Consider the following 27,881-nt stretch of genomic DNA (forward strand, 5'->3'; position numbering starts at 1 on the left):
ACAAAGAGTTCAGTAAATGTCACAGGACATGTTTAGTAAACATGATCATCTGCTGTTGGTTTCATTTTTGTGTGTGGCAAAGCTCATGCAGGAAAAACCCTGCTGACATCAGGTGAGGAGATCTGGCTGTAGTCAAGAGGGTCCAGGTGTTGCCCACCCTCTGCTCTGCTCTGTGCCTGCACTCTGAGCAGCACAGAGGGGTGAGGAAGGGCCCAGCTGTGACTCCATGAGTGTTGTGGCTGCTCAGAATAGCCTTCCTCGGCTACAGAGGGATGCATGGGGCCATGAGTCAGGGAGGATCAGAAAAACAGCCATGATCTCCTGAATCCGTGGCTCCGCAGACTCCCAGGTCACATCTAGGAACTACTGTCCAGACTTTAGGGTCTGCTCTGCCACGCTGCCACAGGACCCACCTGGCTTGTATGGCCTTGAGTTAACGTGGGTCTCAGCCCACCACATACAGGCGTGTGTACTTGGGAGGTGATATGTGTTGGCTCCAGATAATACTCAATGGTGTGTGGCCCTACATGAAATCAGCCCCTGTGCCTAAGTTTCTTTAAGAGGGATGGGAAAAGCTGCAGTGAAAGCTGAGAGGGTCTGCACGCACAGGAAGCAATCACGCAACACTGGCTCTTGTTATCTGCAGGAGGGTATCATAAGGCAAGCCACGGGCTAAGCTTCCAGGAGCAGGAACAATCAGGAACCATTTCCTTGGGACGTGATGACTGTGGGCTGCCTCATGTCCTAGACAGGCTGCTGGATATGAGCTGTGGGCACTGTCCTTCCCTCCAGATGTGTCCCCTGAGAACTCTGTTGTTTGCACAAGGTGTAAGCAAGGCGTAGCCAGATAATAGCATGGCAGGGTCCCTGGAGACACTCCTGACAGCACGGGGTAATAAGAAAACAGAAAAGGGGGTATGGGAGCCTCGTGGGAGGGCACATGAGATCCCTGGGAAGAGGGCCGGGCTGCATCACCACAAGTTCCTTCCTGGGAACGGTCCTACCCAGAGCCCCACCTCCCTAGTAGCTGCTTCTACTTCGAGACCAGTGGGGCCTCTGCTGTGACAGCCACACAGTCCCCACTCCTTGCCAGGCCTCTGTTCTCTCACCATCATTGGCGTCCGGGCACTGTGCCACTGTGGAAGAAACTGTCAAAGTCAGAAGCTTGGGACAAAGGCAGTCCTGAAAGTGAACAGTGTGAGCGGGCAGGAAGACTGCTTCTTCCTGGAGGCCAGGGATGTGCCAGCTGCTAGGGACTTCTTGCGTTTTAGCTGAGACATTAGCACTTTCCCACAGGTTCTCCTACCGCCAGTACGACATTGCCTTTCTTTTGACCCACACCCTCCTATTCCTCCTCTGATGACACTGGTGATACTGGCTGCCCAGATAACCTTGAGACCCTTCACTGAGTCACCTCTGCCAAGTCCATCTGCCATGCAAGACCTGTAGGTTCTAGGAAGGACTAGAAAAAAAAAATAAACAGCCTGTTCACGTCCTTAGACTCGGGCAGTATCTTGTTACCAAAGTGCCCTCTTATCAGCAACCCTTTTCCCATAGACCCTGGATTGGGGGTATCAAAGCTCAGGAGCCCAGCCTCAGCAAAGCTCTGGGAGACACACCTGAGAACCCTGAGAACTGCACTGAGGGCAGTGACCATTGCATGGCACCGCCTAGCCATGGGTCATACAAGGACTCCACATGGCTGGAGTGTGATAACCAGGAGCAGAAGGCTGGGCTAGCCTGTGATGAACTGGGGCAAACAAGAATCCAGAGAGGGTGAGGGGTTCAGACTAGTGTTTAGAGTGGATGGAGAGAAGCCAGGTCAATTTCTAGAGACCCCCATGTGATGGGATGAAGCTGAGCTTCAGGCAGTGGTAAGGGTGAGGCTGGTCTGGGCTAGCAGGTAGCTTCAGCCTCAAGACTGTTCCCTGGCATGACAGAACTGGCCTGTGCTGTGCTCTCAGAGTGTAGGCCCAGCCAAGGCCCAACTCTGTTCCCTGGGCAGCTGCATTCTGACCCACTGCTGCCAGGTAGGCCCAAGGATTTGAAGATTCCACAGGCAGGGAACAGAAGCCTTGGTGAGATGATGCTACCAAGCCAGGACACTAGGACAGCAACAGGTACCTGACATAGCCTCCCTGAATCCCAGAAATGAAAACAGAGTCCCCATATCCTGATACTTCCCCCCCAACACACACACACAGCAAATCCTTCACATCAGAGCAAAATGGGATTTTGATCGCAGAAATATAACAAAATTCTACCAACCACAGGGCGATCTGCTGCCATCACACACTGGAAATCCTACCAGTGTTTGACACGAACAGAATTTGTTTAAGGGAGGAAAGGGGAAGAGTTCTTGCCAAGCAGAAAGAACAGCACCGCTGTGGTGTATCCACTAGAATAAGAACAGATCGCTATGGAAGCCACTATATTTGTTCCTTGTCACGAAGACGGTGCTCTGCTTGCTAGACAGTCCCTCCACTAACATTGCTCTTCTTCTATGTTTCTGTCAGCAGTCTCATCTCACTTTCTAGAGAAGGAAACTGAGGCTCAGTCCTCATTGGGTTGCAAAATGATGAAGCCAGGATCCACACAGGCCTGAGTTCAAAGTCAGAGGCCTTGTTCTTCACTGCTGGGCACCTGGCAGCAAGCCTTATGATTTCTGTACCTTCACACTCTCCATAAGCAAAATGAGAGTCATGACAATTGCCTGAAGCGTGTGCTGTTGGCAGCCCAGCCCAAGGCCATCCCCTGTCCTGTCATTGTGTTGAGCTCTGAGTCTGTCCAGAGAACAAAAGGGGAGCTTCCCCTGAAGTCAGCATACTTCTGTCCAGCGGCTCCAATGCTCTGCTTCTCCTGTCAGGAAACCTAAATGGTCCCAAGTTTTAGCTAAAAGGTATGGTAACAGCTATCTGGTAGCAAGTCTCAGAAAAAAAAAAAAAATCATTCACTCTAAAAACAGTAGAGGAGAGACAGCCACTTTGGGACACTTTGCAAGAGGCTGTGACGGCAAGAGCAATGGCTGCAGGCTTGCAGTCATGAAGGAACATGGCTGAAGTAAAAATTGACAGCGAGAAGAAGAAAGTGCCTCCTGGGTAAGCTGCTTTGTTGGCTACATGGCCAGCATTGCTGAATTGAGCAAAAAGTACCTTTCATGCGTAAGTTCCTGTGGTCCAGCATGTCTGGTGTCTGCAGCCCAAAGCATTCCTAATTCATCCCGCCCTTCAGAGCCCTGGTGAAGACTAGGATTCTAAGCTCCTCCACCCCCCTCTGCCCCTGTAGTCTAACCTCCAAGAAGCCCAAGCAGACATGTGACGTCTAAACATGCATCCGTTCCTCTTCTGCTCTAAGCTCCACCGTGGCTCTTTTTTCCTTAAAGTAGAATCTTCAGGCTCTGCCGACTGTCAATGGCTTTGGCCTCCATTCTCTTAACTTTTAAAAGGCTCCTTGGGAACCTGCTACCATAGTTTGGCAACATACAGCAGCACTACCCTGTTACCTCTTCATGAAGCCTCTCTGCCCCCTTGAAAGCCACCCCACTCCATGTTGAGTCCTTTTCAGGTTAACCTACCCCCATATAATATGCCACAGACTATTTGTCCCAATACCTCTGTAGGATGCCCACATGCTGGAGAGCCATCCTCCTGGATAGTGGCCATCTTTGTTCTTCACAATAGTGTCTCCAGTACCCAGGGTGGTTTGGGGCCCTACAGAGGCATCTGATCAATATTCTGGGAAGAACAATATGAAAGGCACCTCATTCCTCCTTGGCCTTTGACAGCCAATGCTGTTGTTAAAATTAATTGCCATGTTCCCACACTGTGCTCTAAGCTTACACACATAAGGTTATTCTTGGTACAGGCTAGTGGGATAGTCCCCAAGTCACGTACAATTGCACTTAGGTGGCCCTCTTAGATTTCAATGGCTTCTTCAAAGTCAGTGATAGAAAGTCCTAGAAGCAAGCTTTAGCCCAATACTGCTGAGGTTGAAGCTGCTGTTCCTTTGGGACCAGGCTGGCCCATCCTGCTGTGTCTGTGAGGAGCTGTGAGCTGGTGCAGGCTCTAACTGCTCATCCCAGAGGGAGGCTGTACTGTGACGACAGGGGAGTGAAACAGATGCTGACCAGGACACTTGGCGTCAGAGCAGTGCAGCCCAATGTCTATGGCTGTGCAGAGGCTGGCCTTGCAGGGCCAGAGCCAGAGGATACTGAACGGTAAAGACCAGCCTGAAAGCGGAGGTGAGGACTACCTCGGCCACTCACTGGCAGTGTGTCCTGGGGCAATGCACTCAGCCCTGCATGCCTCAGTACACTCTTCAACTGTAATGATGACACCGTCTGCAAGGACTGCATAGCTCTGGCCTTTGAGCCAAGTAATTCCACAACACCCCACTGAAATCCTAAAGCTGCAGCTGTGGAGTAAACAGCCAGCCAGCAGGCTGGTGTCTGTCTGCAGAATAGCCTCCCTCAAGTAAAAACTGAGCCAGAAATACATGTGTGTGCCAGTACTGGGGGAAGATCCTTGCAGAACCACAGTCTCCGCATCTCACACAGAGCACAGGAACAGTGTCCCCAGCTCAGCCTGTTCCCCAAGTCCGTGGAGGGATACCTAGTTCAGAAAAGGTTCTGGAAGGCCCCTGCTCACTTCTTCTACTCCAGAGAGCTCCAGCAACACTGACTCTCCTCCTACCGGCTGCCTCCCTGCTCAGCCTTCCTCCTGCCCATCACGTTCCAGGTTAAGGAAACACACGCCATTTTCACTGCAAGCTGCTTCCAAGATACAGCCATGCTTAGTGCAGAAACTCCTGCATCCAGGATGCGTTCGTGGGGAGAGCAGGGCGCACTTACAAGACCTCCTACAAGTTTCTATTTCCAGTTCACCTTGACCATAAGCAGCCACATCCTCACTGCCTCGGGGACTCCCCTGGCTTGTCCTCAGCTAATTCCTCCCCTTCCTTCCCGAGAGTCTGGTCCTTCTCATTTCCAGGACCTTGTCAAAGGTCTCTGCAGAGTTGAAATCCATTCTTTTCATCTCCCCTCCGGTCTGTGTGCTGGGTGAAAGCACTCCCCCACCCTGGCACTCCCCCACCCTGGCACTCCCCCACCCTGGCACTCCCCCACTCTGGCACTCCCCAACACTGGCACTCCCAGCCTGCATCTTAGTGCATGGATGCACAACCAAAAGAACACCACTTAGGACCCATCTTGATCTTTTAAACTTCTATGCCACTATCACCTGTCCACCCTGCCTGCTGTTCCCTCCCAAGGAGCCCCATACAGTCTCTTCTAGGAATGCTGCCTCAGTCCCTCTAGCAGGAGAGGAGCACACCCTTCCTTATCCTTTTACGCACCTTGTGGAATGTGTCAGAACAAGTCCTCCTCTGGACCGAGGTTCTTCAGAGGCACCCTAACCGTGCCACCTCATACTGGAATGGTGGAACAGGGTGACAGCGAGAATCGAAGGCTTAGAAAGAGACAGACTGGCCTCACTTAAACTCGGCTGTGTCCCAGCTGTGACCTCCAGCACTGTCATCACTCTGCTAAGGTGTCACATAAAAGTCTATGGTGAAGACAGATGAGGAAAAGACTGACCTGTGTTAGGGTGACTGATTGCACATAAACAGAGAAGAGACAGTGGGTCCCTGTGTGCTGTGGCTGGAATAAAACAGCACAGCTGCTGTGGAAAATGTACAGCAGTTGCTTTAAAGAAGGAAAAATTAAGCCAGGTATGTGGCACACAGCTGCAGTCCCAATCCTAGGAGGTAAAAGCCACAGCCAGCATGAGCTACGTGAGACCCCATCCTTGTAGCCGTGCTAGGGGCTAGGGAGATGGCTTAGCAGAGAAAACATCTGCTGCGCAAGCGTGAGGATCTGAGTGCTGATACCCATGGAAGAAGCTGGCTGTGGTGGTGTGCGCCTGTAACTCCAGAGCTGGAGAGTGGCATGGACAGAAGGCTCCAGAGGGCTTGCTGGCCAGTTATCCTAACACTTAGCTGAAACAGCAAGCTCCAGGTTCAGTGAGAGACATTGATAGAGGTAACCATCCCGATGTAAACCTATGGCCACCATAGGGCCATACATGGGTGGGGCTAGTTGGGGAGAGAAAATGGACTAGTGAAAGTGGGAGGGGTACAGGATATGGTAAGGACGGTAAATGTGTTCAAAATACCTCATGCACATGAATATATGAAAATGGCCTAATGTCTTGGTTAGGGTTTCTATTGCTGTGATGAAGCACCAGGATCAAAAAGCAAGTTGGGGAGGAAAGGGCTTATTTGGCTTATACTTCCACAGCATTGCTCATCATCAAAGGAAGCAACCACGGGAACTCAAACATTACAGGAACCAGGAGGCAGGAGCGGATGCAAAGGCCATGGATTACTGATTACTGGCTTGTTCCATATGGCTTGCTCTGCCTGCTTTCTTATAGAACCCTGCTTTCTTATAGCCCAAAGATGGCACCACCCACAATGGGCTGCGTCCTCCTCCATCAATCACCAATTAAGAAAATCCCTTACAGCCAGATCTTTGGGAGGCATTTTCTCAATTAAGGTTCCCTCCTTTCAGATAACTCTAGTTTGTAAGTCAAGTTGATGTAAGACTAGCCAATACACATAGTGAAACCCATTAGTATGTAAGAGTTAATATATGCTAACACACATTTTAAAAACCTTTTAACTGAAACAAAAACCAGGGAGCCAGATGCAGTGGTGTAACCTATAATTTCAGCATTTAAGGAGTAAAGATAGAGGGGCTACAGGGGCCTCAGCAAGTAGGAGCACTTGTTACGCTTGCAGAGGACCTGGGTTAAGTTCCTAGCACCCACATGGTAGCTCACAACCATCCATAACGCCAATTCTGGGGGATCCAATGCCTCTTTCTCACCTCCACAGGCATTAGGCATGCATTTGGTACACACACACAGAGTAGGCAGAGCACTCCACCTTTGCTCCATATCTGATCTGCATGCCTGGAGCAGCCTCAGAGGCATGCTGCTCTGGGAGCCAATCCAGAGGAGTGCTGTTGGCATCTTTGGTGGTGGCCTTTGAGATGTAGCTCTGTGGTACCCCTGCTAGGCAGTCATGCCACTTGCACTCAGATCATTCCTGTCATGAACACCCATGCTGCTCTAGGCTCTAAGGATAAATCAGGGCTCAGCCAGAGCCCTTCTACCATGGAGCTGTCCCAGGGCTGTCACGAAGAGGAACCCCAGGCTCTAATAGACCATGCAACCTGTCCACGGTTACACAGCTCACAAGCAGCACAACCATGATTTGAACCATTCCTGCCACACTAGTGTGGTCCTGTTTAACCCCCACCACACTGATCTTGCAACTTGTGGACTGTCATGGGGTAGACCCTACCTCCTATGGTATTTGCATTCTGCCTGGCCTATCGGATGTACCTTCTATATTCGTATGTAAGCTGCCCCATGATGCCCAGGAGGTAATTTATCTAAAGCCCCCACCTCCATCCTCTTGCTCAGTTAAAGATACTGGGCTCAGTCCTACCTTAGGACCTTTGTACATGTTGTTCTGATTGCTTGGGATTTTCAAGTTCCAAAATAGTAGTAGGTAGCTGCTTTGTCATCTTTCACCTTCTGAGCGAGGTCCTCCCTTCCTATCACTCCCTAACCCCTCTGGGGATTTCATCTTTCTTCATTGGCTTTCACCCTGCCCATAGAATAAATAAATAGGTCCTTCAAACTGCAGTGTATAAAACAATGACCTCCAAATTTGTATGCTAATGGTATTGGAAAGGAGGCCTTAGGCGGTAACTAGGATTAGATGAGGCTGGCCATCTATGACCCTGTGGAACTGGTGGCTTTATGAGGTGAGGAGGAGAGACCTGAGCTGACTCTGTGTTGCCATGCAGTAGTTCAGAACCATGGCCCTCATCAGCTGTTACACACCCCAACTTCCAGCCTTCCAGCTGCCAGCCAATCAAATCTGATGTCCTTATAAACTGTCCAGCTGTGGCACCTTTATTGTCCCAGCAGAAAGCAGACCAAGACACAGGACTTCTTTATCTTGCTTTCTGGGATCTTACCTGTCTTCTCTACCTTCCACTCTGTGACTCATATTCTGGTGCTATGTACCCACTCTGCAGGTGGCCTCAAGGTTTCAGGAAGGTTCCCTGTGCAATGCTCATGCCACTGGAGTTCAGGATCAGCCAAAAATTACAGCAGTTTCAGCTCTAAACTAAGATTCTTCCTAGGGTGACAGCTTCAGAAAACAACAAAGCAGGTCCTCTGCCCAACACTGCAAAGCTGGCCTTGGCCATAAACCCAGGTGGCTAATAACACCCCTCAAGGTTGCCTAAAGTGGGCATCCCTGGTCGGGAGGCATCAGGGCCTGCCTGCAGACTGCCATCCTATGCACACCAGCAGCCCTTCTAGACTCCATCACCTCCTAGAAGCCACTGAAATCCCCTGCATTCTTCATAATGATGTTTGAGCAAAGAACACAAACCACATTAAGTAAATGTTATAGTCTTATTGACAGGAAAGAGAGAGCTGAGAGTCACTGGAGGAAGGAGCTTGGCCTCAAGCCCCAAGCTATGTGGTCTCCTGGCTGTAGGGATCAAGGTCCTAAAACAGCAGTGAAATGTTGGTTGGACAGGTGTGACTATATAGGAATATAACTATTCTTGGCCCCAGAAGCACCGATTTACACAATGCAAACAGAACCATGCAAACAGCACCCAGAGAGCTTCATGGGGCCCATTTCAGTCATTTTCATCATTCTTTCCTGCAGGAAACAGTCCCCTTTCTAAATGAGTAGGAGGAGGAAGGCTCTATAGGGGACATTTACTGATGCTTGGCCTCTTTCAGGTTACAGAACCCCATGGTGCCTTGAGCAACTGCCCTTCTTCCCCCATCAGCTAGAGTGCTGGTCCTGTCAGTCAAGGTTTAAGGCATCCTGCCAGCCAAAAAGAAATAGAAGTCTGAAGGGGAAGAACTTGGGGTCACTGTGGTGGAGCGCCTTCTTCAGATGCTCCCCGAGTTTATCAGCTCCAGTTCTGGGAGTGCTCACACCCTTCTGATATATTCTCAAATTCCAGTCAGTCGAGCTGATTTCTGCTGTTTACAGCCCAAGACTCCCACTGTCCAAGGCTCTTCCAGGTCATGACGTGGACTGTGCACAGTCCATGCCTGGATCTGGACCTCTGCAGAGTTCAGTGTATATAACACTCTGCAGAGTTCAATGTACATTTTCCATTTCACACGGAAAAGCACACCCCATCGCCCCGTGCTTTCTCTCTTCCCCTGTTCTGGGTGCTAAAGCAGGAGCCTACTGTGGCCCAGATTAAGCTACCAGAAGGAACCACACCCTAGGAGCTGGTGGATGGTGGGAACCTATAGCTCAGAATAAGTCCAAGAGCAGAGCTGTACACCAGACCAGGTCCCCTCCATTCTGCTGTGGGAAAAGACTAACATTAAGCCTGACTGTTTGTACTACTCTGTGACAGCAGCCTATCCTAGAAGGCTCATAGGTCACACAGTCACACACCTCATAGGTCACAAGTGGAAGCTAGGAAGACACATTCTGAGAGACCCAAAAGATGTAACAGAGCCCGGTCACAGAGTTAGGTCCCTCCTTCCAGCCTGGAGGGAGTTCCGGGGTGCACAAGAGCTAAGAACTCTAAGGCCTCCCCAAGTCTTTACCCATCCACAACCTGGCAGATCTCACCTTTTTCTCATCCCCACTCTGCAGGAGGTGTAGGGCGCTCCTTCGGTCATCCTCGTGCTGTCTTGGGGTGCTGCTGTGCAGCTGGGGCAGGCTGGAGGGAGGGGATGTGCTTCTCCCCTGGGGGTCCACCCAGGTGTAGATGTGGTTGGTGACGTAGCCCCCGGGGATACGCCCGGCTGAGTACACAGACAACACCAGCTTCTTGGAGCCCTTGAGAGCCTAGAGAGAGGGAAGCACACAGTTAGAGGGAAGGAGGCACCTGGTCCACTCTGCCGTTACCTCCCTCCTAGCAAGGATGCACACATGGAGGAGCCTAGGCTTGGTCCCATTCCCACCCTCGCTCCCAGCCCTCAGCGTTGGCCTGTGAAAACAGAGTACCTGCCCCACCCTAATATACCTCATCTCTCAAGATATCTGTGCAGAAGGGAGTGAGCAGAGCAGGCCTGAGGCCGAGCTAGCCCTAGTCTGCTATTGGAGCACTTGGCTTCCGAGTGCATCTCATGTAGGGTTCACTCTATAAAGCACTTGTGCATGCAGTGGTTACGCCGAACATCAGCTCCTCTTTTGCAGTCCAGAAGGTGGGTGCCACAGAGTGCCTCTGTGACTGGGCCCCATAAATAGGATAGTATCACACATGTCACAGTTTGGAAGAATGGCGTGTGCTCTGGATGACTCCTTGAGGGCTCCTAGAAGCTTGGGCCTGCTCTGAGCAACACCAGTAACACTCATATCTAAACTCTAAACGTGAGACATGGACCATGGAGTTCAAGGACAGTCAGCCCTCCATACCCATAGCTTCACATCCACAGATTCATTCAACCACAGAACAAGAGTGTTTTTGTTTTGTTTAGTGCATGGTGGGGAGGGGAAGCCTGGGGAGTGTCTCAGTGGTTAAAAGCATTTATCACACGAGTATGAGATTAGAGCCCAGGAACCCTAAAGCTGACACAGCAGCGGTTGGGTTCACAGGGACAGGATCCCCAGGGCAAACTGGCTAGCTCTGGAAAGAACTGAGAGACTGTCTCAATAAATAAAGTGAAGGGTCAGCGAGGATGACATCAAACACCAAATTCGGGCCTCTACATGCATGCATACATTCGTGCGCGCGTGCGCACACACACACACACACACTCAAGGATTTGTTTAAAGTCTCTCTCGGTCCTGAACATACACAAGCCATTTCCTGTTAGTATAATCTAAATAGTACAGTGCAGCAGCTACCTGCACAGTGCTCATATTGATTGCATTGGTTATCAGTCCTCTGGAGACCATATTCAGTGGGGAATATGCACACCATTTTAAGTTTTTATTAATCTATTTATTTGCGTTTATGTGTATACATGCATGCACACATGTAGGGGTCAGAGAACAACTTGTGGGAGTTGGTTGTCTGCTTGTGTCCACCATATGGGTCCTGGGGCTCAGGCTCAGGGTGCCAGGTTGGGAGGCAAGCTCCTTCATCCACTAAGTCATCTGACTGGCCATTTTACAAAGGGTCATGAGCATCAGTGCATTCTGGTGTTAAGATTCTAAGGGACAGGAATATATGCTGAACATGTGTGAGTCATTCTAGCTAAACCCTGAACCTGCATGACAGTGGTCTTAGGACCCCAGTGAAAGACTAGATAAAAGTCAAAAACAGAATCACTGATAACAGCAGCTTAGCACTCACAAAGGGCCCGTATGTGGCAAGCACCCCGCCCCATGCCTGGTACCTACAGTCTCGGAGAATCCTTTGTGGAATCATGTCATGGATAAAGGAACGCCCCCCGCCCCTGAAAAAAAGCTGAGCTCAGAGCTGCAGGAAGCCAACCATTTGGTGATTGCATAAGAGAAGCAGCTGCCCCCACCACAGACGCCAGGTGGTTGTAAAAGAGATAAAAATCCTGCAGTTTCAATAACAGCTTGTTTAAGAAAAAAAAGCTGACTTCCCCTCTCTGCACCTATGCACCTCCCCACCCCTTCCCTATCCCTTCACTACACTTGAAAACTCTGGCCACTGCTGGTGGGTCCTGGACCCTGATCACAGTGCAGCCAGATCTTGAGACACTATCTCTTAGGTAAAATAAAGCTGTTCTCTCTGTCAAGGTGTCTAAACTCTCTTCCTTCATTTCTTCCTACAAACATAAGTCTTAATTTTTTAATTTATTTTTATTTTTACTGGTGTTTTTTTCTATATGTCTATGTGAGGGTGTTGGATTCTGGAGTTACAAACAGTTGTGAGCTGCCATGTGGATGCTGGGAATTGAACCCAGCTCCTCTCGAAGAGCAGTCAGTGCTCTTAACTGCTGAGCCATTTCTCCAGCCCCTGCAAACTTAACTCTTAAAATGGCAGGTGGAGAGGGATCTGCCACTTCTGTGAGGAAGGACAGGAACTCACTGCCCCCACAGACAGTAAGAGGTTCCTTTCACGTAGCTACTAATTTCAAATGTAGATACCACTTTCATTGTGCTATTTTCCAGCATAAGGATGGAGAAACACAAGGATCAGCAAACCAAAGCCTGTGCCCTGGTGTGCTGAGGTCAGGCATATTGCTTCCTCACAATGCGCCTGTAACAACATGACAGCATGGCGGATGGAAGAAAGTCACTCTGTAGTGGATTAACAGCGGACATATCTAGTGTTCGGGCTCGCAGTCTTGGCTCCCCCCAGACCTAAACACTGAAGCCCTACCTTGGTAAACGAGAGGATGGGGCCTTGGGAGGTGAGACCATGAAGACAGGGCTTTCACTGATGAGATGAGTAGCTCTGCATGAAGGGTGGGTACACACACCAGAGCTTGCCTGCTTCCTCCCTCTATATAGGACACAGGGAGAAAAGTGGTCCTTTGCAAGTCTGGCAGGTCACCTGATCACACCGGCATGCTGTCTCGGGCTCCAGCTTCAAGAAATGCAAGCAAATCAATTCCTGTGACGTAAGCCACCCACTGTGTGATGTTCTACTATGGCAGCCCTAGCTGACAATGCACCCCACAGTGGGGGCTGGTCTGACTCAGCGAAGGTTTCTCCAGGTAGTGGATTTGTGTGCTGCTGCAAGAGCACACTGACAGAGGCTTTGCAATGCCTTGGACATGACATATTCCAATGTTAAGTGGGGTCGACAGGCTACAAATCACAGCTTCTAGCATGATCTTAGTTACGTCGGGAGAAAAAAATCATGCAGGAAAACAAAGCATGACAGCGCACCAATGGCCAGCATGTCCCTCTGAGTGGGACTGCAGGTGGCTGGTATTTTGCTTTTCCTTTTTTGCAATGTTTTCCAAATGTTGTGCAATGGAAGCACACTGCTTTCAATATAAGAAAATAAGAATACAACGCCTAAGCTGGGGACACTAAACTGTTACCCTAATCTCCTGCTCTGAGCTCTTTGAACTCCACAATTCTTAAGGAACAACTGGGCTGAGAGCTAAGGGCTGAGGGCTGAGGGCTGAGGGCTGAGGGCTGAGGGCTGAGGGCTGAGGGCTGAGGGCTGAGGGCTGAGGTTTCTTTCAGACACCTTAGGGCCCCAACTCTCCCAGGGGAGTCCAACTCGTGACCTCCTCCAGAAGGGGAAGGGTGCCTAGCTCTCCACTCCACAGGCAAATGCTAGGCCGTGGTGAAGAGCATGAGAGCATAAGATAATGAGAGCATGGCAGCTCTCCAAATTCTCGCTTTTCAAAGGATTCTTGAGACAATGAGCAGAGAAAGACCTACAGGGTTCCTGAGTGTTCCTGAGGCTTCCCTGATAGAACAGTGGAGAAAAATCAAACCTTTATTAAGTTAAAGGTGCTGGAGGAAAGGGACTGAGGTCTACCTGGTGTGTCTCTGCCTCAGCAAAACAGAAAGTTAGTGTCAGGGTACAGGTGAGATCAGCTGAAGTGAAGGTCGCCTACATCTTCTGTGCCTTCATCTTCCTGATCCCCCTTTCCTGCCTGCTACTCCCTGTTCCAAAAGGGAAAAGCTCCCCTGTCTAATGCTGCTCCAACTAGTAAGACTCCTCATCTCATTCTAGGTGTATGATGAAATTAAGCCTGGTAATCACCCTACAAGGCCCAACTGAGGACCTACTGTGCGCCAGGCCTGGCTGGGGATAGATGACTACTCAGTGCACAGCAGCAGCAGGCTCTTACGATACTTGTGCTTGGAAAAAAGAAGTACTGCCAAGTGCACAGTAGGTCTTCACAACACTTGAGTCAGATAGGTTACAGGCTGTGCCTGGGGAGACAAAGCAGGTCCTCAAGACTGTTGTAGCTTTTTTGTAACCAAGATTGTCATAAAAAATAAGGTATGATGGCGCACACAACAGGTCCTCATGATGTTTGTGTTTGATGAGGGACAAGGCATCATCAGGTAGGTCTCAATGACACCTACAGGCAACGCAGCAGGACTTCGTGTCAGCTGCCCCTGATGAGGTAAGGCATTGTCTCTGATATCAAGTATGTCCTCATGACACTTGTAGACTGATGAGAGACAAAGCTGCGGCTATCACACAGTAGGTCCAAAGAAATGATTGACTGGCCTGACTGGGTGATATAGTAAGAGTACACCACAAGACATCACAGCCACCATAACCAACATTATGCAGCCAGGGGATGATAATACAAACAGCACATAGACTACCCAAGCTAGCAGAAAGGCTCAAGTTGCACTTATCTATAGAGTGTCACCGTGGCCTGCCCTCTCAAAGAGGTGTGTGAATGGAGAGAAGCCACGTCCTGTTGGGGTGGTGTGGGTCAAATGGGACTGTGGATATGAAATCCAGGGTCTCTGTACACAGTAGGTGCTCAGCAGACAGCAGAGCCTCTTCCTACCTCCCCATGGGACTTTCCATAGAGAGGAAAACACAGGGAAGCATTGGCTAAGTCAGAGGGAAGAAGAGAAATGCTGCAGTGAACATCAGCATCATTTGTATTCTTTCTCGCAGGCAACTGGTCGACTCCTCTTGGTCAGTTCTATAAATAGGCGAGCAGCAACCTTGAGAAAGAGAGGAGGTTAATGCCTTTGATGAGAACACCATTGTTGGTGCTGTGGAGGTGCGGCCTGGAGTGCCTGTACCAGAGGCCCTGTGCTGCCTACTCCTATGTTTTACAGAAGGGCTGCCTAAAAACCTGAGAAGAGAAGAGACAGAGGGGCAAGGGTACAGGACACTGCTCCGGATATGGGGTCAGCCCTGAGTGAGTCCCAGCCTTTTTAAACTTCAGCTTCCCCATTATAAGACTGTGGGGCTGCCAGCCACATCCCTCAGACCATGCAGAGCCTCCAAAAAGCTGGCTCTTCTTTGAGAATAAATGTGACTTTCAGTGGGTCATGGAGGGCAAGAACATCAGCACCCTCTACGGCTTGCTGTATTTTTCTGGAAAACCAGAAAGAAACAAGATTCCTGAGCCAGTGCTTCCAATGGCCAAGGACTCTCAAAACACAGCCTCGGCCCGCTAGAATTGGAACACTTTCATAAAAGTACCAGGTATTGCTGTGTGTACTGCCGATCTCTGTCATCACCATTCCTCTCCTACAACAGTAACCTTGGGACCAGCCAGTATGCCTCAACCAACTGCCTATCAACTGTCTGGATCATGCAAATCACCTTGCTCTGTCCATGCTTCTGTGGTACAAGCTGAAGGTCTTCATTCCACTCCCTCTGTAGTTGGAGAAGGCCACTGCAAGCAAGGGCTGTTGTCAGTGCTAGGTGCCCACCATTGTCATCACCCACTACTGGAGAAACGGGACCCAGGGACTTCCCTGTGCTCTTCTAGTACAAATCAGAGTGGTCCCAATCTGACCCGGCAGATGGCATGAGGCAGATGCTCTCCATCATCAGACCCATGTCATGATAATGGAAGCATGAATTATGTGTGCATCTCTCCACACATGGTGCTCTTGGGAGGCGAATCACCTTACTCAGCTCTTTGGAGCTGACTGTGATGCCCCTCCACACCATGGGCCAGAATGACATGATTCCCAGCAGAGGATGGAGGAGTGACCTGGAAAGGCCACAGTGTAGGACTCAAGAGGCATGCTAACACAGCAAGGGTCATGCTCAAATGCACGCATGGACACAAACATGAACAGGATAAAAGGGTGGGAGACTCTCAGGTGACAACTCATGCACAAAAGTTTTCCCACATCCAAGGAATGACAAGGCATTTCGGGGTTCAGGCCGCAGGGCAGGCTCATCTCTGTGGGAACAGACTCTAACGTTGAGGAAGAACTACTCTAAGACCCAGGCTTAGTGGTCTAGGAAGGAGGGGAGGATGAAGCACGCCCACTCTTCCTGACCCCTCACCCAGGGTCAGACACCCTGGAAAGAGGCCCTAGCTCTGACAATAACCTGCTGAAGTGCACCACCTACCCTCCTTGTGCCTGTTTCAGCATGTCAGAAGGAACTGTTGAAGGGTTAGTAAGATATAGCACACTGCCTACACAGCAGCTGGCACGTAGTAGGTCCTGCTTCCCTACCTCACTATTCCCGAGTCCCCATCACCTCTGAAAATGTTCTAGGTTGTGACCGACTCTCCTCCAAGGGCATCCAGTATGCTTCTATATTTCTGTTGCAGCCACACTGTAGGTTCGAAGCCAAGTTCAACCTGTCTTGAAGGAAACTACCTGAAGGCACATTCCATGTTCTGTTTTCTCTACTATCTTGCCTTGCTCATCTCCAAGAGTGTGCCTGTAGTCCCAGCACTAAGCAGGGGGGAGGGCAGGTTGCCAGGGAGCAGGGGCGGGCAGATGGAGGACGAGCTTGTGGAGTCAAAGCGCTCCAGGTGCAGTGAGAAGCACCGTCTCAAAGAATCAAATGGACGGCCCGCAGCTGCTGACCTCTGCATGTGCATGCGGGTGGCATGCCTGTAACACACGTGTCAACGGCACACACGCCTACCATAATAAAATAAAGTAAAACAAAATTATCTGCTGCCTGGAACAGATGTTAGGAGCGCACAGGGTCAAGCACTATTCTAATAAGGAACTCAGAGTTCCATTTTGTCTTCTGTCCCTTTGACTCAGTCTGGCATCTCACAAAACCATCTGTGGATACCTACAACACTGTCTCCCATGGCTCGGGAGATGGGTCAGCGGCGGAGAGCACTTGTCTGGCATGCTGTGAAGGCCCGGACTTCAACCCCCAGCACTAACAAAACAAAGAAAGAAAAAGCAAAGAAAACAACAAAACAATCTTCTTGTTCATAAATGAACCCATACTGGAAATTTTGTGTTCACTCATTCATTCATTCACTCATTCATTTATTCTTTATTGATTTTGGTGTTTTGAAAAAGGGTCTCATATAACTAACTCAAGGCTAGCCTCAGACTTCTGATCCTCCTGCCTCTACCTCCCAGCACAAGCATGCCAAGATCCATTTTTTTTAGAAGGAAATTATTCAGGGGGCTATTTCATGACTACTTCAGTAACATTAAGCTCACGTGTTTCCACACGGCATGAGGATCCTCAACCAGCATGGAGTTCCCACTCCTCCTCTAACACTGGACGTTTAGGCTTTAGCCTCTTGTCAATAGGAATATTTGTGATTAATGTCCTCCAAGTTGCAGTGTTGAATACATATGCATTTATTTTTCTAGACTGGGCATCTTCATTTATGTACAACCACAGTCTCTGGGAAGATGTCCCCAGGCTTTGCCTCCTGCCTGTTGTGATTCCCATGCCCGCCTGCAGGGGGCAGCAATAGCAAAATCAAAACGACAACCATAGCCTTTCGGTTGCACAAATGAGGAAAGATGAGTCTTACTCAAGGTCACAGAGAAAGTAAAATGCTTGAATATGAATCTAGGCCACTCCAACCCCAGCCCCAATCCCTCACTAGGGTGTTCAGGTATTGCAAGGCCAACAAACCCAACTTTATACCCTGTCCCAAGCAGGAGAGTTTTCAAAGGGGCTTAGAGGCTGCAAGACTGCAGGCGTCCTTCGGCTTCTGAGCTCTGAGCAGGCATTAGCAATGGCCTGAAGAGGCCTTCCCATTCTGCCTGCTTCCAGAGCGAGTACAACTGGTAGTGTGGACTCTGCCCCGGCGGCACGTTTCAGTGACCTAAGAAAAACTATAATGTGCAGCATTTTCCTCAGTGTTAATAACCTCTAACTGAACAGGCCTCCACCTCTTTCAGCCCGGAGACCAGCACTGCAGAGTGGCCAGAATCCCTTTAGAATGAAAATGGCCCAGCGCCCCTTTTCTGTGGCCTCTGAGGAACAAAGCAAGCTTCCTTTCTAGGCGAAGCACATCAGGCCTGCGCCAGCCCTGCCCCTGGCAGCTGCAGCCCCTGCCGGCCACCTGAGCTTTCTCGAAGTATCAGGTGCTCCAGGCTCTTTTCCACTTCAGGCCTCTGCACGTGGGCCTCCCGTCCTTGCAAGTTTGCCTCTCTACATTCTTACTACGGGTGATCATTTTAGCTACGTTCTTCCCTATAGACTGGAAGGCAGAAAATTCTTCTGGCTTGATCTCATGTATCCACGGATAGAAAACATAGGAAGGGCCAAGGGATTCCACATCAAGTGACAGGCAGTGACACAGGCAAGAAAGCCTCCCTTTTAGGATTGGCCACCAGCAGGGATATTACATTTCAGAAGGACACGTGACTTCTCTAGTAAAACAATTCATTTCACGTTTCACTTTTTTTTTTTTTTTTAATCATGTTAAACAGCCCAGGCTGGAATCTAAATCATGGTCTTCCTGATTCCACTGATACTTGAGTGCTAGGATTATAGGCACTCAGCTGCTGATCTTTCTCTCTCTCTGATTCTAGAAACCTCAGAATTCAATTTAAAGGTGAAATACACACAGAGCTTCTAGGATCATTTTTGTTTGGTGTACGTGTGACTTAAATGTGTATATGTCAGTATTCATGAGAGCACTGGTACCCGATGTCACCTTGTGCATGTGGATTCTGGCCTTCAGCTTCCACCTTGTTTAAGATGGGGTCTCTCTTGAGGCTGAAGAAGTGATGGCCCAGGGGTTGTGAGCCTTGCTGCTCTTGCAGAAGACCCAGGTTTGGTTCCCCACACCCGCAAGGTGGCTTACAGTTGCTTATAATTTCAGCACAAGGGGATCCAGAGCCCTTTACAGCCTGTTTAGGCACTGCACACATGTGGTACATATACAGAAAATGCTCTCTTCTGATCTCCGTGGGCATCAAGCAAGCACATTCTGCACATATGCGTAAGTATTCACATTAAAATGAATCCTAAAAACAAATAAAAGTTCTCTCTGTGTCTCTGTCTCTCTCTGACTTTCTGTCTCTGTCTCTGTTTCTCTCTAACTTTCTGTCTCTGTTTCTCTCTGACTCTCTGTCTCTGTCTCTCTCTCTCTGTTTCTCTCTGACTTTCTGTCTCTGTCTCTCTGTCTCATACATTAGGCTAGCTTCTGAGGACTCTCCTGTCTTCAACTCCCATCTTGCCATAAGAGTATTGTGATTAAAACTACTGTGCTATTCCATGAGTTCTGGGGATTAGGCTCAAGTCCTCACAGCTGTGTGACAAACGCCTTACCCACCAGCACTCTCCCCTTTAACTATTAGAGTCTAAGATAATCTCTGAACCTTCTCCCCCACTTCAAAGACAGGGTCTCTCTATGTAGCCCTGGCTACACTATATAGTCCTTGCCATGTAGATCAGGATGGTCTTGAACGCATAAAGATCCATCTGCCTCTGCTTCCTGAGTGCTGGAATTAAAGGCACCCACCATGGGATTAAAGACATGTGCCACCATGCCCAGCTCTCTTTGCCTTTTTAATGATGCACTTTTATAGCTTCCATCACACATCACTTTTTACCTAAGTAGAAATATTAATTAAACACATGAAAAATGAGTAAATTTAACAGGTAGAGTATGGGAAGGTATTAAATCTCACTTAGCACAGACGAGGGGTGGAGGAACACGTGACCTAAAATCTCAGCACATGTCTAGAAATAAAAACTTCTGTGGAAGCCACATGTAGTGGCACATGCCTGTAACCCCAGCACTTGAGGTGTCAGAGGTAGGCAGATCTCTGTGAGTTCAAGGCCAGCCTGGTCTACAAAGTGAGTCCAGGACAGAGAAACCCTGTCTTGGGGGAATAAAAAATTCTGTGCAGTCAGAGGCAGAGATGCTTCCCACAATAACTTTGATGTTTCTCCCTTCTCTTCCGAGTTTGGTCTAAGAATACACATGAATTATATACATCTCCTTACACAAAGTCGCACATGTTATTTCTGTATTGTCTTGGTATGACGGTGTTCTTATTTCATGATCTGGCAAGAATATACTATCAGTCAACCACAGCATCTCTACATCAGCACCAACCTCTGCACATCACCTTGGGGACATGATGTGGTCCACCTGCTCCAGATTTATACACTTTGGTTGGGGCAAATATGGAGAAAACACCCTTCTGTGGGAGTCCTCAAGGACCCATTTCTGAACCACAGCTCAATATACATCTTGAAAGAAAACATGCTGTCCACAGGAAGGAAAACTTCAAGGTAACAGGTGATTCTTTGCAGGGGATGTGGGCTCTCAGGCACTGGAAGTGTGGCGGTGCTGGGAGGAAGACCAGGAAATGGCAGAAGGCCAGGAGGTGACAAGTGGGAAATGATGGGTTTCTTTAATGTTATGAAATTTGTCTTTCAAAGGGATCCCGAGACCCCACACCTCCCTGAGGAACCATAGGTAATGGTTGCTGGGAGGGAGCATACATCTTCACAGGTGTAGCCACTGGCGCAACCCTACTGAACCCACTCACTCACACACACAATAGGACCATGAGAGTAGGAGGGCCGCTAATTGGGAAAAAGGGGTCAGTGGGAATGAGAAGGTAAATAGGACCAGAATAGACTATAGTCTTGTAGAATGAAACCTATCACTATGTGTAATATATGCTAACACAAACAGAAGAGATTTGCCTTTCACGATAGCCTCATGAAGGGCTCATTCCCTCCCTCTTTCCTTAGAGTGTTTCCCCTCCAAAGTCCCCATGTGAAAGGACAGAGACCTGACACCTAGAAGCCCCTGTTCCTCACTGTCATCAGCCCTAATAACTTAGTGTGCCGCACTTGCTGCTCAAAAAGAATTAAAAGCAAATCAACAAGCAAAACAAGATATGTGTTGAGGGAGGTGACACCCTGACCTTGGAAAGAACCTCAGAATCTGCAAGGGAGCCATGGGTGATTGTGGCCACAACTTCCAAGATGAAGGCAGAGAAGTTTCCAGAAAGACATGGATTCCTTTTCAATGTAAGTCTTCAGCTGCACAGAGGCAGCCTTTCAGTGCCTTATAATTGAAATAAGTTGCTTTTCAGATGGTGTTTTAATTTTTGTCTTTTTACTCTCTCTCTCTCTCTCTCTCTCTCTCTCTCTCTCTCTCTCTCTCTCTCTCTTTCTCTCTCTCTCGGAAGAAGTATTGATGCTCAGGGAATCACAAATACAATTGCTCGAGATGAGTCTCGGTGGCTTTGCAATGGAGTGTTTTATGGCCTGGGATCAATGTCCAAAGCACAGTCTGTTTCTATCAATGTCAATTTCTCAGGAGTAGACATGTGGAGGGGGACGATTTTCCTCCCAGACTTGTTACAACCTCAGCCCTCAATGCTTGCTGACCTTTCTCAGCTGAAAAGGCGGCAGGCTTCCGATTTAATTCAACTTCATCCTGAGGAATCTGAATGCAAGGGGGACTATCAACCATCTTTTAAAAGCCAATCCAGCATTTGTCAGAAAGAAAAATGATTGCTAGAGCTGATGGCATCGAATACAAAACTTGTGATTAAATTGACAGGATAGCAATAAGAGTTACATATCAAAAAGCATGAACACATCCACATCCACAAACCATGGACACAGAAAATGGGATACTGTTTTGTCTACCAGCTTGGAAAATAAAAAAGAAATACAATATCTAGTGTGGGCACAGATGATTAAAAATGAGGGCTCTTGCATGCTGCTAAATGTGGGTAGGACGGACTACCAAAACACAATTTCTTTCATAACAGCAGTTTGGTCACAGTTATCAAAAGTCTAAAAATTATGCCTCTTCCCTGAGCCAACCTCCAGAGAGATAGCCTAAGGAATTATTAGCGAAGCACTTAAAGATTAATGTGCCACAATGTGGAATACAGAAACATGGGTAACACTGAAAACACAAGCTGTCCAATAAGAGGAAATTAGTTAGATAAATCACGCATCTTCCTTTCGATATATTATGTGATTATTAAAAATCACATTCTGGAAACATTCATCAAGGTGGAAGAACTGTCATAATACATTACAGGGTGAAAGCAGCAGCCAGACAACTGCACAACAGCAGCCAGCCAGGCAGGTGTGCGGGGACTCCCGAAACAGCAAGGTGCTCACAGCAAAGGAGCAAAGACTCCCAAAACAGTGCTCATGGGGGACTGGAAACACGAGTCAAATCATAAACAGGAATCACTCTCTGGTAGATGGGGTTACCTACAATTCTAAGACCTTTGCTTTTTTTCTTTTTTAGATTTATCAGTTTTGAGTGTTTAACCGGCATCTGCGTGTGTGCACACATCCATGCTTAGTAGGTGAAGAGGCCAGGAAAGGGCACTGATCCCCTGGAACCGCACTTACAGACTGGCTATGAACTGTCACGTGGGTGCTGGGAGCCAAACCCAGGTCTCCTGCCAGAGCAACAAGTGCTCTTCACGGCTGGGCTCCAGGCGTCTCTGCCTTTTCTCTTCTGTGTGTGCTTTTCTGAACTTAAGGCTTAATTTCATTTATCATTGTCTGTGTGTGAGTGTATAAAGTGTGTGTGGGTGTTTACATGGGGATCAGAGAGCAAAATGATGGACTCTCTTCTTTTCTTCCACCTTTATGTGGGTCTCAGGAATTGTTAGGTGAGGTTTCCATATAAGCCCTTCTATTAGCTGAGGCATCTTGCTAGCCTACCGGTTTTCAACAGACCCAGGCAGACAACTCTTTCCATGTTTTCCTATGAAGTCAGCAAATTGGACCTTGGATTTGTCCAATCAAACAAGAGGATGGAGCTGGGCCTGGTGGTGCATACCTTTGGTCCCCATCACTCAGGAAGGCAGATGTAGGTGGATCTCTGTGAGTTTGAGGGCAGCCTGGTCTACAGAGTGAGTCCAGGACAGCCAAGGCTACACAGAGAAACCCTGTCTCAAAAAACCCAAACCCAAACACAGGAGTGGATGGTGGGTGGCCACCAGCTTTTCACGGGGCCAGGCTCCGAGTCTGCTGATCCTGTTCTGATAGCTGTGTGGACGAACTTGGGGAATGCACCACGAGATGGTTCACCAGACACTGGATTCCTCTAATGGGGGAGAGGGATCAATCTAGCACAGAAGTTTCATGGACAATGCACAAAATAAACCCTGACAAAGCCGGGTAGAGCGATACATACCTTTAAAAACAGCACTAATGAGGCAGGAGGAGCTCTGTGAGTTCAAAGCCAGCCTGGTCTACACAGAGAGACCTGGTTTCAAGCAAAGCAAAGCCCAACAAAATCAACCAACCAAACACTACCATCTGCCCCACCGTAAAACAAACAAACAAACAAACAAACAAACACGGGGTGGGGGATACAGTGTGGCTCTTATCCCAAAAGTCTACCATCAAATACAAGACACCCAAAACAGGCAGGGTGGCCAGAACCTTGATTTTTCTCCTCCTCATAGGTTTCCTCATCAAATGGCTACACAGTCATTTCCACAGGACGGAAGTTGGGGAGGCACGCATGCTCACAGAAGCCTTCCTCTTACAGCAAGGCTTTGAGCAGGGCCGTGGAGGTGAGGGTGCACTCTGGATGCAGGCAGAAGTAGGTTCAAATACCAGCCTCACTCTCTTCTAGGTGCTCCCAGGCAGTCACCTCCTCCTAACCCCGAGCCCCCTCCCTTGGGCATGTGCTCCAGGTGGCTCGGGGCTGGTGGTGCTGGCTAGTGTGTGTTACAGGAGCGCTACAGGCATCCTGTGTGTTACACACGTCACCTCTTCTCTGACTCCCAAAAGATCAATATTTAGTAGGTACACAGGCCTCAACACAGCCTTGTGGACTCACCAAGCAGCCATCCTCAACCCACAGGGCCACCCACACCTACACGCAGAGGTGAGGAAACCTGGGCAGAGAAGGTAAGTGACTTGTCTGTACTGCCTGATGGCTTCTATGGTTTAGGTTTTTTGGGGTTTTTTGTTTGTTTTGTTTTTTTGTTTGTTTTTGAGGGGGTTCGTTTTTTGAGAAAGGGTTTCTCTGTGTAGCCTTGGCTGACCTGGACTCACTTTGTGCCAGCTTGATGGCTCATGATTTTTGTTGTTATTTTCATCTATTTGTTTGTTTGTTTACTGTGTGAGCGCTTGGGTCCATGTGTGGAGGTCGGAAGACAACATTCAGGAATTGGTTCTATCCTGCCGTATGTTTTCTGGAACCCAAACTCAGGTTGGTAGGTTTGACTGCAAGTACCTTTACCCACTAAGCCATCTCTCCAGCCCTTATCTGTTTTGAAAAAGTATGCAGGAAGAAGCATGCTGGACCCACCACAGTAGTGCAGAGCTGGCTCCAGCAGTGGGATGTCAACCGTCTTTGCCGCCCTGCTGGTCAAGGAAGCTTGCTTCTGCTCTGGAACTCGCCCCATCTGTTGTGGAGCAGCTAACAGTCAGCCTCACAGCAGCACAGGTGGAGCTTTGCTCCCCAGCGTTCTCATCCTGCTCTCATGCCATGAAGATGGATGTAGGGACCCTTCTACACAACTAAATGACTTTACCTGCATAGCTCCATGACGGCAGGCAAGTGACAAACTGCAAAGGCTTCTGTGAGATTTAGGGAGTTGATAGTACAACCAGCGCAGGCTCGCTGCCTCACTCAATGTCAGTTATCCTATGATGAAGAATGGAGAACGTGGCGGGAAACTTCCACATTGTGGTGGGTTTGAAGCAAGCTGATCCATTGAGGAAGGGGAGAGTGGAATAAGAAGGTTTCTCACAGATGGAAGTGATAACACGGTGCAGATAGGCATGTGGGGGACACACTGAGGCTTGGTCTAACGGTAACTGTGGGGGTCAAAGGGTGGATAGAAACAAGCCTTTGTTTTGTGGGATATGCTACCTGTTTGGTCACGTGTGGGCTATATTTTGGGACCAGTTGGAAAACAAAACTAAACAAAAATGTCTGCAGCTAAAAACAGATGAGGTTAAGCATCCTAGAGGCCAAGTTAAAGAGTCTGACCCTTGCCCTGAGATATTCCAACTCAAGAGCAGGGTTCTAGAGCAGACAAGAGCCAAACAGAAAGGAAGAAAGAGCAGAGGGGCAGACTTTGAGGAAGGCAGTGATGATGATGATGACGACGACTATGTTCTGAAATGCCTTGTGAAGGATCAGGCTTGGCCACTCCTACTGTACTGGGGCTGGAGCCATCCCCATATGAGACTGGCAAAGAAATGCAGGTCAAGGCTACTGATGGGTGGCATCAGCATATGTTAGGGTCAGAAGGATTATCAGGACAGCCAGGCTAGAAAATGTGTAGAAATACAGACATTTGAGGGAAGAGTGGGAGGAACCCACATGTATTCACCTTAGATATTTTTTAAGCCTGGAAAAAGTCTTGGGAGAAGAACTAGAGAGACACTGGGGCTCCAGGAAGAGAAGACGTTATGAAAGTGCTGGTATTCGCCAGGAGGAGAGAAAGGAAAGAAAGGAGAAGGATAAGCTGGGTCTAGGCACTACAAAGGACCCCCCCCCCCCATTTGACCTAGAATAAAGAGCAGAAAGAAAGCCTCTATCCTAATATTTGAGTGCAATCTTGCATAGCTACATAGGGGATGAACTTCTAAAAGGTAGATCACATTTCTTAATCAGAAACCTCTTAAAGAGGCCTTGCATACCATCTCAGATGCGGTTTAAATCAACTACATTTTTTTTTTCCTTAAGTACAAAAAGTCTGTGCTATCAAATCAAACTCTCACCTGCATTAATTGCTTTAATGGGCTCTGGAAATAGCAGCCTCCTCTCCTTCCTCATGGGGACCCCTGGGGAGTCCATCAGCGAAGGATGCTCAGAAGCAGGACCAGGGACAAGACTAGCCTCTCTGGGCTGCTCGGTCACGCATCTGTCTCATCAGCCTCCGGTTATTTAAGGCCTCACACAAAAATAATCAAAAGGCAGGTGGGAACACCCAGTTCCATTTATCTGTCCAGCTTTATTGTGGCTATAAAGCAAAACTGCAGATACCAAAAGCCAGATAGGAGTCACTGCATTTTAAAAGAAATGTGGGGATGTTAGCTACATCGGCACATGACTCTGCAATTCAAACAGCCACACGCAACTGCACAGGCTCCAAGTCCCACTGCTTCCTTCCAACAATGCTTAAAAGCAAGGCGAAACAAACAAGCAAAAACAACAACAAAACCCAAATAATTAAGCAGGCACACTAAAAGGTTTTCAAAGCCACATTAGAGCCATTGATTCTATTTTTCACCATGGTGTTTGCAGTGGGACTCCCACCAGATTTTTTCAAACTTTGACTATGCAGTGATATAAGAAGAATGACATGCTTGTGAGGATCATGAGCTCTGTTCAGTATCAGCGATGTCTGAGTCACAGAGACAAGGAGGCCTGCCCAAGGTGAATCCAGGCTCTCATCCAAACTCCATCCACAGACCTTGCCATGTATAAGCTGATCTTACACACTAGAATAATGGTCAAGGGGTTGGTTTCACTTCTGAGAACAGCTGGGTGGGCCTAACTTGCTGTTTCCTTTTGTGACAGGGTCTCCTGTAGCCCAGGAACCTAAAGTCCATATGTAGCCAAAGATGACCTTGAACTTCTGATTCTTCTGCCTCCATTTCTCCATGCTGGCACTAGAGGTGAGTACCATCACAGTTCACATTACCCCGGGGACTGAAGCCAGGACTTCATGTATAGGGGCAAGCACTCCAGCCACTGAACACATCCCCAGCACCTTTGGGTAAGTCTGTGTATGGATAAATGTTAAAGGTGGGGATCCTGAAGCAAGCAAGATTTCCCAAACTTCAGTGTGGGTGTGGTTTGGCCTTGCCTGGGGACTTTATTAAATCTTGACTCTTAAAGCTTAATGTTTGTAAAGAACAAGTTAGCATTAGACTTTAGATATTCATACATACCCCTTTTCCTATTAATTAGTTAGTTAGTTTGTCTATTTAATTTACAATCTTCCCATAAAGTCCAGGCTGGCCTGGCTCTACCTGTGAAGCTTAGGTTGGCTTCAAATGCATGATCCTCCTGCCTTACCTTCCTGGGGAATTGGGTCCTTGGCATGTGCCATCATACCTAGCTGCCAATGTCCTTCCTGATGCCACTTTCCCATGTCCCTTCTTGCAGCCTGCAGCTTTAGAACCCAGGAATAAGGCCATCTTGGGACTGATGTGGGGAAGGTTGACATGTGTGCTTTGCATTCTGAGTCAAGAGGATGCTGATATTAGCAAAGTCAGATAGGGAGGGAAGAATAACCAGGAAGCCGGCTGCCAGCCGAAGCACAGCCACGGCCAATTTAGCAGAAGGGACATGAATTCTCAAAGGAGAAGAAGGCAAAGGTGCTGGGACTGGAAAAGAGAAAATGGATTCACTTCTGCATTCTCAAAGGATGCTGCGTTAAAGCACAGGAGTGGTTACTGGAGGCCTGGTGCATGCTGGGGCTTCTTGAAACTCAAAATTGCTTTAATAAAAGCCCCAAAGCCAGATGAACCTCACCCCAAATTGGCTCACTGATTGCATGAGAATGCATAAACGATTCTATTTGGGAACCACAGACACAATCACATTGCTAAAATAACCCACTTTTGGGAATGTGGCTTTAAAAAGGAGAGCAAAGTGATAAATTAACTTGCCAACAGGGTCTCACAGTGTGTTTGTGAGCTACAGAAGGTGGAAAAGGCTCCCCAGACATATACTATGGCTTTTAAAAGTCTTTAAATAAGCCGGGCAGTGGTGGTGCCCGATTTTAATCCCAGCCCTCAAGAGGGAGAGGTAGACAGATCTCTGAGTTCCAGGACAGCCTTGTCTACAGGACAGCCAAGGCTACACAGAAAAACCCTATCTCGAAAAACCAAAAAAAAAAAAAGTCTTTAAATAAAAGAGAAGTAGAGGGCTTCAAACGTTTTCTCAATGGTCAGTCACTGCATATCCAGCACCAAGAGGCAAGTGGGAGGTTTCATTGATTCGTGACTGAGCTTCTTCAGCCGGCTTCATGCAAAGCACACACAACAGATTATCGCTTTCCAGTCA

General features: G+C 48.4%; 1 protein-coding gene across 11 annotated transcripts in view; it reads right to left on the reverse strand.

Annotated features, from left to right (window-relative positions):
* The window catches only part of Whrn (whirlin), an 86,694-nt gene that overhangs the window by 51,476 nt on the left and 7,337 nt on the right, over nucleotides 1-27,881 (reverse strand). For all 11 annotated transcript variants that reach the window (XM_021650007.2, XM_021650005.2, XM_021650004.2 and 8 more), the window contains exon 2: nucleotides 9,694-9,912. In XM_021650007.2, coding sequence (XP_021505682.2) covers nucleotides 9,694-9,912 — 219 coding nt within the window. The remainder of the gene's footprint in view (nucleotides 1-9,693; nucleotides 9,913-27,881) is intronic.

The sequence above is a fragment of the Meriones unguiculatus genome, chromosome 3 (assembly GCF_030254825.1).
Source record: "Meriones unguiculatus strain TT.TT164.6M chromosome 3, Bangor_MerUng_6.1, whole genome shotgun sequence".
Classification (NCBI taxonomy): domain Eukaryota; kingdom Metazoa; phylum Chordata; class Mammalia; order Rodentia; family Muridae; genus Meriones; species Meriones unguiculatus.